General features: G+C 33.5%; 1 protein-coding gene across 1 annotated transcript; it reads right to left on the bottom strand.

The window, feature by feature from the left end:
- Positions 1 to 9,719: 9,719 nt before the first annotated feature.
- LOC113290737 lies at positions 9,720 to 10,880 on the bottom strand. Its single transcript, XM_026540321.1, has 3 exons — positions 10,831 to 10,880; positions 10,501 to 10,608; positions 9,720 to 10,404 (listed from the first exon to the last, which is right to left on the bottom strand). The coding sequence occupies exons 1-3, from the start codon at positions 10,878 to 10,880 to the stop codon at positions 9,720 to 9,722; spliced, it is 843 nt and encodes a 280-aa protein (XP_026396106.1).
- Positions 10,881 to 11,575: the final 695 nt, after the last annotated feature.

Below are 11,575 nucleotides of genomic sequence, written 5' to 3'. Positions count from 1 at the left end.
AAAAAATAAAGTAAAAAGTTAACCGTTCCCCCACACTTAAACATTACATTTTCCTCAACGTAATTGAGTCATGCAACCCAAAAAATAACATGGGAAATTCAAAAAGTAAACGAAAATAAAAAATAAATATACCTACTGGAATGTACAAAAAGAATCCCATATACTAACAACCTGAAAATTTGGGGATCAACCCAAAATACAACATTTACAAATGATAGCTTCACGCTTATGTTATAACGATGCGGAGACACTGAAACTATCAAAAACAGAGACTTACCTCCAAACCAAGTTTTTACAACACAAACAACATAATATGGGGATTCTATTGGGGTTGGGGAAATATCAATTGGCTCATGCACGGTATCAGAAATAGGCAAATCATCTGGGTATTTAGATGCAAAGTACTCCAACAAAATTTTAGAAGCACACAATTCTAACCCTAAATTAGGTAACTTTTGGAAGTCCAGGGGACTAGAAACAACCTCTAAGTTCAATGAATTATTTTGTGAGATAGATTCATCTATGGAATTAGGCAAATCATCTACACAATCATCCACAGGGTCATCTACAAATTCTGTCTGGAACAGAGAGTCACTAAAAGACTGATCATCATCATCATTAAATAATTTTTGGCATTCCATAATTCTCAGTTTTTGTTCCAAACTAGGTGGTGTGTATTTGTAATACTTCTCATATATCATTAGCGGGGATTCTTCACTTACCTCATGTGGAGCAGAAACTCCATACCGTTGCCTACGCTTATATTCAACAAGCGTCATCTCAGATGAGGTTTCCTGATAATTTGACTTTCTACGCTTATATTCCGCCAGCGTCATCTTAGGTGACGTCTCCCCAGAAGAAATCATCATCCTCAAAATGTCCCTGAAAATAAATACAAAAAGAAACGCATAAAAGGAAAAAAAAAATCTAAAAAAAAATGAAAATACTGTACAAAATAAAAAAATAAACCTAAAAATTAATCTAAAAACAAATCTGCGTCGGCGGCGCCAAAATGATGTGGTTTTTGATTGTCGTTGTTGTAATTAATATTCGAACTTTGAGACTTGTGAAGATTAAATTTAAAGGTTTAAATAAAATAATAATCAAAGGCGAGAGTTACCGGGTCTAGGATTTCATCGAATTCATAACATAAGGTTCAATTATTTATTCTCTACAATTATCGCTCAATAAATGAAAACATTGACTCTTATTTTTGCCAAGGTAGATTCTCAAAATATTAGTTATAAATCGTAAGCATGGGACATCAAACATTTAAGCAAGCATGACCCATCAAATAAAATGATAACTAATTAATTCAAATCATAAATCAATTTAAAATAAATGCAAAAGTCATAAAAAGAATAAGATAAATTCACCCATGTATGAAGTTCGACTTCCTCCGTCAAGCCAGTGTTGGGGTTTAGCTTCTCATGATGAAAACAGTCTCAAAAATATAATTCATAGCTCAAATGGTGTTTTTATTGAAGAAACTAATAATACAATGAATCTTCAACGTCACCGTTACAAGAAAATGTTGCAAATTCAAAACAAGTGTGCCAAACTGACTGTTGCGAGTACTGTTAATAAACGACAGTTCTCTGCGGCAGTAAGCATGCGTCAAATGTTCTTCTTCTATGCAGCAGCAGAGAAATCTGTTCTGCGACCCTCTGTTCTTCTCCCCAACTCTCGATCCCCTTCTAAGACTCCCGTATCCCTTTTATATACTCACCAACCCAAATATATCACCGAGTAAATGCAAATAACCTTGTAATAAATTCTTTATTCTCCACGGGACTTCACGGGAAGATAATTTTCTTTTTTTATCAGCTGCATGCTTCTACCGGTGTCAAATCTTCCTTTTTATCTTCTTCACGTTCCAAACACGATACAAATTGAGTCAAACCTTTAACACCTCAAACCAGCCTCAGTTTTACTCGGGATATGATACAGAAAACGTGAAATATTCTCGTGTCTCTGTTCAATTTCATCGCGACACTCACTCCTATTTATTCGAAACCAACAAACTTGCCATTCCTGTTTCAGCTTAACAGGATACTGCCAATCAAATTCCACGTAAGAATCTCGCTCCAATTCAAATCAAGAAAATACTGAGTCTCCCCTGTTCACGAGAAATCTTCTCTTCTTTCCAATTTTATCTCTAGTAGCGTTCATGTTTTAGTCGAACAAGCTAAACCAACCAAATCCCGTGAAAAACTAAGAGAAAATCACGTCCAAATCAAAAATAGAAATATCGCAGGTGAATGGTCTTTCTTTCCCGCCAAATTCTGTTTAAACGAAGAAGAAAGGTGGACAACCCTTAGCGAAATGCAGAGTGTGAATAGCAGGTGTCCAGCTGAGGTGTCCCTTATAAATTAAGGTGCCCCTTATCCAAAGCAGGGGTCCACTTAGCAAATGTTCTCCGATGGTGCCTTTAACAACTTTTCGAGCAGACTTTTCCAAAAATGTTTATTTCCAAAAAATACCTACAAACAAGTTTATTAGTGATAAAATGAGTCACATCTAATGTATTTATGGGTGAAAATGCATCACACTTGCGTGCTCATCAGTAGAATCAATATTTTTCACACGGATTTACACCAATAATAGCTACCAAAGGCGAATAAAAATATTTTCTTAAATAAAAAGAACATATAAAGTCATTAATGACCATGCACCATAGTTCACATAAGATGATTGTGAACATTCAACAATCACATAACAATGCGTACTACTACCCATTCTTGAACTTCCTTCTTTGTGATTCACCAAAAACATTCTTTTAAAAGATACAAATGATCTTAGAATATTAGTACTCCAATAATCCAAGTTCCCAAGTCCAAGAGAAGTGGAACAAGTGCGATGAAACAGAGCAAAACACTCAAAAACAAGAGACGGCACAAAGACCAATCTTAGCTCATCCAAATTCAATAATTCTGATCCCCTTTTTGAAGATAATTCAAAGAGGAAGAGGATGCAAAAAGAATGAGGTCATTCCTAGTTCGGACGAAGAAGTTATGGCCAAAACAAATTTACCAAATATCGACTTCTACAGGCCATTATGCATACCGGTTTGCAAACGAATTTCCGTGACCTGGAGCACTATGCAAACGGGTTTGCGAACTAAAATCCTGGATTTTGATTTTAAATGATGGTATGCATACCTGTAATGTGTACCATGAAGTCCAAACATCCTGAACTACTATTTTCAAACCTAAACATTTAAGAACCTTAAACACAAATCAAGTTAGGTAGAAATGAACGATAAGCATGGTACATGGATTATTATAAGTACTCTAAGCAAATGATAAAAACACAAATCTTTCTCAAGTTTATAGACATACCTTTTAGAAATATACTGTCGAATATTCAATATCATATCTAACACAATATGTGCGCTCCAATTCTCGTGCTTCCCTCACCGTATACTTAACAGGGCTTTCCTTGGTGAGGATGCACTTACAACACAATCAAGTTGTGTTGAGGTGAACAATGTCTTGCTCACCACAAGTGACTGAAACATACTTTTCCGTAATTATGGATTTTTCACCATCTATAGTTTTTGGCTTATTTTGTTTCACTTTTGGATTATTATGAAAGAGATCACTTTTAGAACCTTTCACATCCAAATCCATTTTTCCAAAGAACCTTTTAAGTTCCAACATCATGGATGTTGCCTTCTCCATAGTCATGGAATTTTCTGGGAGATCGTTCTTTTTCACTCTCAAAGCATCATTGGCTTTTTTTGATACCCACTTCGGAGTGCGTTTAGGAACAATATGAACCTTCTACCCATTTATTATCTTTCTTGTGGTGAAGATATTCTCTTTCAAAGGTTAAAGACTGGTAGAATTTTTATGTGCATTGTTTTTAGTGTACCGGTTGTACGAGGTGTACTAATTTGTACACCAGTTGTGAGATGTGTACTTCTTAGTGCACTATTTTATCATACTTATTGTTAGTAGTGCACTTTGTTTCTGCATTAATTATGGACCTGAATCAAACAAACTAGTAATTGCATTTATACTTGTCTATACACAACATATGTAAAATTCCTGCTATGTTGGATATCATCAACCCCAAATCTTATTTAGGTAGTAAAAAAATTTCAACCCATCTAACAAGAAATTTATATGTTTATCGATAGTTAACCTTTTATCTTAATAATGTAACGGCCATAGCCTAGTCGTTATATTTTATAGTTGAAGCTTGTCAAACGGCACTTTGATCGAACTTCCATAATTTAGCTTTTATACTTTTATAGCACATACTTGTGTATACGTTGATTCTAAATGTACAAATAGTTGTACACATATTGCCTCTTAATATGCATATATTTGTACAAATGTTGATTTTTAATGTATGCATATGTTCATCCTTGTCTTAAATTTTTGCATCTAATTTCTTTTTATAGTGTTCTTTTGAATTTGATTTCCTTCATTTTTACGATGTTGGTTTTTTTCCAAATTAGTAAAGTATATATAGTTGTGCTCATACTGATTACTAATGTGCACATCATATTAGTTGCACTGGTTTTATACGTATTAAATTGTTGGACTTATAAGCATCATAGGGATTAGTTAACGCATTTGACATGTATTGTGTACGGTCCTAATGAAAGCTTTTACTAGTCCGAGTTGAATAATTTAACCTCTCTTTCTTAAGATCATTTATAAAAATGTTTGTTTGCTAATGTGTATGATAAGCACGTAAGTGCGACGCTTTTTCACCCATAATTACATTAGGTAGGACTCATTTTATTGCTAATAAACTTGTTTTAAGTTTTTTCAAGGAAATAAGTTCTTATGGAGAAATCGGCAGGAAAAGTGGTTTTTGAACCTCATAAAAGTGCTAAAGGCACCCCCAGAAATGTCCCAGAAGAGTTGATAAAGCCATCCCAGGAGGTTTCACTATTGACAACCCAAAAATACTCTTTGTACCCCAAAATTGCTATTTGCACCCCAGGAACTGCTATCTATACCCCAAATTGCTAAACGGACACCGGAACTGGATAAGGGGAGGCCATCTTCAACAATTTGAATTTGAAAATTTGGCAGGAAAACTGGTTTTAATGGCTGCAGAGTTAGGTTTTGGATTTTGGAGGTTCTAGAGGGAGACTAAATCGTTCAAATCAGTTGGATTTGCTCCAACAAGCTTAACAGAGATGATGATGGGTTCTGTTTCGGTTAGATTTGGATGGAATTACGAATTTGAAGCAATTATGATTCTCGGGTTTATTTTCTCCGGGAAAGTTCTGTTAGTGGTTTGGATGAGTTTTTGTTGGACTCTCTAATGGTTTCGGGTTGGATTGAGCCTGTTTCGATCAAACGGGCTTGCTAATGGACTTCGAATCGAAGAAATCGAGTTATCCATGAAGTTTTGGCAAAACAGGGGAGGAAAGAAAGATACGCGGTGTTTTGTACATTGCTGGTGTTTGCGTGTGACTAGATGTGGGTTGGTTGCGATTTACAAGGTGCTAGGAACGTGATTTGAGTGAGTCAACTGCAGCAAGACGCGTGAAAGAGAAAAACAGTAAAATAGTTCCCGAGATTTGGAAAGAATATATTCCAAGTTTACTATGAGAATTTGGAGGAGTTATCATGGAATATTTTGATGTAGTTGTGTATATAAAGGGTATTCGGGCATCTTAGAAGGGGGACGGGGAGTTTAGGATAGAGAAGAGAGCTACAAACAAAGAAATCAAGATCTGCAGCAATTTTGCTGCTGCTGCCATTGAAGAAGAAGAACGAAGAACAACTACCCTCAGAAATTGTCGCGGAAAGCAGTCTTATATTCAACAACAATCAATATTTATCGTTTACAGTTCCACTTGCAATAGACTTTTGGAAACTGTACTGCTTTGGTAACTGGATGTCTTTAGCAACTGAAAATCGTTGTAAGCTATTTTAATTCTTTTTGAATACAATGATTAATGAATGCTCTTCCAATTTTCTTCACATGAGTAGCTAAAATATTTTCTAGGGTTTTGGAGGAAGATATTTTTGATATGTACTATTAATAGTTTATTTCTTAGACAATAATTACTCAATTATTTGTGCTATTCATAACTAATAATTTCTCTTCTACAAATGCTTCATTTTAATTGTTTTGGATAGTTTCTACCGATCTTTTGTAAGCGAAAGAGGTTATATTTTTGTATAACGATGAAAGTCGCATATTTAATTTTAAACGTTTTATCTTCCAAAACATGAGATTGAGTTCAGTATGATTTGGAGTATTTTATGAGTAAATGTTTGAGATAATAAATTGTTAGTTTTACAAGCATCTGAAGTAGTGGAATCCAAATCCCTAGGCAAATTTCTCCTTGGTTAACAGAAATTAATTAGTTTTCGAATAATTTGTCTTATAATCTTAAAACCCACCTTTTCAAAAGTCCGAGTATCGAACCTTCTACTTACCACATTTTAAAACTACATCAGTGTACATAGTTGTACACTTATTTGATTGTTGATGTGTCGATTGTTGATGTGTACATAGTTGCCTACTTGTCGATTGTTATTGGTACAAAACTGTATTATACCTTGATGCACCATTGACATCAATCATTTTTCATTTTATGTATTAAATTAGGGACTCATAAGCCCAAAATCCTATCACAAGGTTTGTGGAAGTTGATGGTTCAAATTCATATGAGTTTCCATGTTATGTTTATTCTATATGGTTAGCGTGTGTTATTAGTGCTTAGGTAGACGTTTCAAATTGTATATGTATACAAATTGGTACACTTTGTCTTTTCTTGTGAATAGATGGCCTGTTTTGTAGCCATAAATGTTGGATTTTCTAGATGTTCTAGATGTGTACATAGTTGTACACCATTGTCCTGTCTCATTAATATATGCCTCTTTTCTTGGTATGGATGTTGAATTTGCTATATTTTAGACATATACACCGTTGTACACCATTCAATATACTTCTTGAAATACACAAACTTGCGGATAGTTTAGGAAACACAATCATGAAATTTATGCATACAACTTATAAAATAAAACCAGTACCTATATCAACCCAAATAAGAACATGTAGATCAATGGATGAGATATTCACAATTCGCAAACAAAGCAAAGATTTAATAGTTAATAAAAGACAGATGAGATATTAACGTCAAAGAGTTAAACATGATCGAGAACCAAATAAAATTTAGAAACCAATAAGGATGGGAGATGATCAATTAAATAATAACCCTTTAGGCTGATAACGGAATATGATGAATGGTAAATCGCAATTCTATATGAGAATTGGGTGTTGAACCTGAGCTTGGTTAGGCCAATGAACGCACTTGCATTAGCTACTAATATGAACCCTATTTTTGAAGCTCAAAAGAAAATTTTACTGGAAAACTTATCAATGGCAATGAGTAAGTGAGTAGTTTTATTTTTCAAGAAAAAACCAAAAACTGGTTCATAACATCTAAACTTAAACTACTAAAAAAACGCAGCAATAGAAGTACACTCATGAGAGTAAAATAACCCTTAGCAGCAAACTATTGTACTTAGATTTTCCATTTCGTGTTCTACTTATAAGAAGATCTTGAAATGCAACTCCTGGAGTTAGTGAACATAATTATCCCATTCATTGAGACTTTAAGCCTATTTGCATTATGACAGGCACAGTGCTCATCAAAATTGCATTGGTAACAGAAAATACATCCAAATGGGGCTCAGAATGGACTCCATCCTCCTCAGCGACGACAAGTTCAAAGTAAACAACAACAGAAACACACGAACAAAGTTTAGCACATACAAAATAAAATATAACATAGTTTGTAAACACTGAATGAATCTAACGTTTGGCTCCCATTTGGAGTCTTACGCGAAAATTTTGGGTCCTAGAAAGATCTGATAAGGGTGTTGGAATTCAACTTTTAAGAAAGATTCGCTTACTTGGGGATCAATTGACACATTGTTACAAATAGGTGACTTGATTTGACCGGTGCGAGGATTGAAGTCCGGCAGGATTCATGGTACATGGTTCCCTTTTGGAGGGTGGGGGGTGGTCATTAGAGTGCCATCAAAGAACATACCAAAAGGAGTTTCAGCTAAAATGATTTTCCTATCGCTATTTCATCAAAACTCAAAACATCAAACATACATTCTATTCAAAAAAATTGAAGTCAAAAGTAAGACAATACAAAGGGGGAATAATTACCTCATTAAATTGGGATCCAAATGGTGAATGTAGCATCAGAATTACCTCCTCCTTGATTTATTGGAAATGTAAAATTCTAAAAAAAAAAATAGAATTATAGGGGATGAATATTGTTCCCAAGTCAGTTGCAGAACTTGTAACACTATTTAGGCGACTGTATTTTGAAATCTCTCCAACATCTAATTCCTAGATTAGGGGTTTTGAGAGTTGGAAAGAGGAAAGTAGGATTCTGATCCGAACATTTAAAAGAACGAAAAAAAGTAAAACCGAGAAGACATTGATAGTGGTTTGATTATTCAATTCTTCATAGATTTTTTGTTGTTAAGGTTTGATCCTTTAGATCGGTGCACGAACATGAGAAGCGTTTCAAAACTGTAAAAAAAATTCCCATCAAAATAATGGATGACAACCCCATGATTAAACAAAATAATCCTGAAAAATAGAACGTGCTTGTTCCATATTTGATGATTAAATGAAAATTTTGGGTGGAAGATTATGGCAATGAGAGGGTGAGAGAGAATGGTTTTGGGCGTACACGATTTTTACAGTGATTTTCACCTTACTTAAAACCATCAATAAGAAAAAAATGGTAGATTGAATGAGAGAGACGTCAGAGATGGTTAATTTGATGATCAACCACAGAAACCCTAATTACATGGAGAGGAGTATAGTTATTCTTACATATTCCAATATTTAATTTTGTTTACTCTCAACTTGCTCAAACTTGTAAAATCTTGTTTGGGTTTCGAAGAAATGTACGAATGAACTTAGAAATTTGGAAAAGTTAATCGCTAACTTTGGCGTTTCAATAGGCAGTAAATGCGAATGAAAAAACCATAGTCGTAGATTAGTCTGTAAGATTGACCTTGGTCGTAAATTTATCTATTTGAGGACAAATCTGGACCACCATTTACACAGGCAAACTTAGCCAAACTGTGATTATTCTTATACATAACTTTGATCAAATATATAAGTCCATGTGTATATTTAAGTCTCCAATAAGAAGCTTCTAGTACACAACGTGAATTAGTTAAAAGACTTCTCAATTTCCATTCTTTGTAAATTAATTAATGTATTAAAATAATAATCATTATTATTCATTATTTCACAAGCATTATCTCTATTAAATAGACCAAAATAATCTTATTAGATTCCATGCATTTTTAACGATTTCAATTCCACTACTCCATAAGTGTATGCATTAATATTAAAAATGTAAAACTTATTTTAATTATCATCCTTCAATTAGAATTTAATTTCATTACCAAATTGTATATGAGAGTGAAACGTTTTAGGCTCTTTAGACGTTTTAGACGTTTTGTACAAATGATATACTAATAAAGTTTCATATATTTAATACTCTTTCTAACATACACAACTTCATAAACCATATAAGGGTTTAATGTTAATAAATTCTACTTATATTATTTTCCCTTTAAGTTTCTTATATTTTCCAAGTTCAAAAAGCATAAGCATTATTTTTTTTTAAATGATACACTTAATAATATTATATAGGCTATCTAAGTACTTTTTTTTATACTAAATAGCTTTATTGATTATCTGTTATGTAAAATTACATAGTATTCTTCCATCCATTTGACAATGTTAGGAGGATAATCTGATAAATAACAAAAATTAGTTGCAGTTGTTCTAGCTTTCTTTGTTAGATTATGAGCAACATTATTACCTAGCCTATTGACTAACTTGCAAAACCAAAGCTTATTGCTAGTAAATTTGTTCTTAAGATAAATAATTGTATTCTGATTAAACCAGTGAACTTGTGATTCATTTCTTTGGAGAGAAAGAAACACATTTTCACAGTCAATTTTAAAAATTACTTTATTATACTTCAAAGATTCTGTCCATTCCACTGCCATTTCCAGCGCTTTGCATTCAAAGTATTCTGCTCCATATTCCTCATCCACTTTTTCCTCCAAATTTATACCTTTGACTCCTAGGGTGAAACCTGCACAGTCACTCACAATCAGTCCAAGACTTCCTCTCTTAGTGTCAGGCATATAAGAAGCAGTTATATTGCATTTTACATAACCATATTCAGGTGGTATCCACTGCTTTATCTGCATATCATTAGTTCTATTCATGATATTATTACCATTAGAGACATTACACAACTGAACTAAGTACTGAATTCTTATAATAGTTCCTTGTGCATTTGGCTTAGTATTCTGAAAGACTATATTACACATGTCCTTCCAAGTGTACCAAATAGTACACATCAACCTGCAAACATAACTTTCTAAATAGATATCAGTGACAGGTATATGTTCTTCATGCTGACTAAACCATCTTACCACCTAATTTTGTATATTATGATACTCATGCAATATCCCTGAAATATTAACATTAACTTCCATCCAGATTGCTCTAGCACAATCACATTCACCCAACAGATGATCAGTAGTTTCAATAGCATTGTTACAAAAACTACAATTCACACCAATTTTATTTTTATAGCCTGCTATTCTATTTTTTGTAGGAATAATATATTAAAGACGTTTCCATACAAAAAGCTGCACTCTATGAGGTACTTTAGTACTCCAGAGAGGTTTCCAAACATCTCTAGGGGTAGCATCAGTACTTATAGTATTGTTCACAAATTCAGAGCATAAAGTATTATATGCACTTTTAACCGAGAACTTACCTAACCTGTCAGGCTTCCAAATGAGATAGTCCTCACCTGTACTTGGGACATTCATTCTAAGAATAACATTAGCAGTTTCATGAGCAAACAAACTATTAATTAATTTGAAAAAGTAGGGGTCTAACGACACCACCCAATATTTCGCTTAGCAATCTATATGGACAAACTCGAATATACTTTTAAGAGAATCAAAAAGACCCAATCAATTAAAAATATATCAACGAGTTTATATCTCTCTCTTGATTTGATTTACTCAAGTAGGAACTGCGAGTTCTAATCAAATACAAGGAATAAATTGGATGGTACTAAAGACCAACATCCAAGGATCAATCAGTGAAAATCAATAACCAAAGGTTGGATTATTCTAATCACGAACGACGACTTTACTTTTGAGAAAGTATGGGATAAAAATAGTTCACGGACGTAAACACCAATATCCCATAACAAATTGCAATATAAAAAATCAAAAAGATTAATACTGCAAAAATCATCTTTCAAATAGTATTTAGAATTTAAAAAAATAAATCTAAAAACATGAAGATGAAAACGTTGGACATAGCCATGTGTAGTCAAATTAATTGATATTCCAAACTCTAGTAATCCTTCTCAAAAACAAGAATAAATTCTCATACGAAGTTTCCTAGGCATCAAGACAAACTCGTAATGCACATATAAGATGATTTTTCCTTAGAGAGTAGAATCAATCTTTTTCCCCCAGATTTATACCAAGAATAGCTACGAAAGGCGTAT

The sequence above is a fragment of the Papaver somniferum genome, chromosome 6 (genome assembly GCF_003573695.1).
Source record: "Papaver somniferum cultivar HN1 chromosome 6, ASM357369v1, whole genome shotgun sequence".
Taxonomy (NCBI): Eukaryota; Viridiplantae; Streptophyta; class Magnoliopsida; order Ranunculales; family Papaveraceae; genus Papaver; species Papaver somniferum.
Note: the sequence above shows the minus strand (reverse complement) of the source record. Positions and strands in the feature narration are given on the sequence as shown.

Bases quoted from the DNA above. Each gene is read 5' to 3' on its own strand.
- LOC113290737 (XM_026540321.1), bottom strand. From the start codon at position 10,880: ATGAATGTCCCAAGTACAGGTGAGGACTATCTCATTTGGAAGCCTGAC. The intron at 10,609-10,830 runs GTTAGGTAAGTT...TGTGAATTGTAG, and splicing joins CTCATTTGGAAGCCTGACAG to TTTTTGTAACAATGCTATTG. The intron at 10,405-10,500 runs GTATCATAATAT...TTATGTTTGCAG, and splicing joins ATTTCAGGGATATTGCATGA to GTTGATGTGTACTATTTGGT.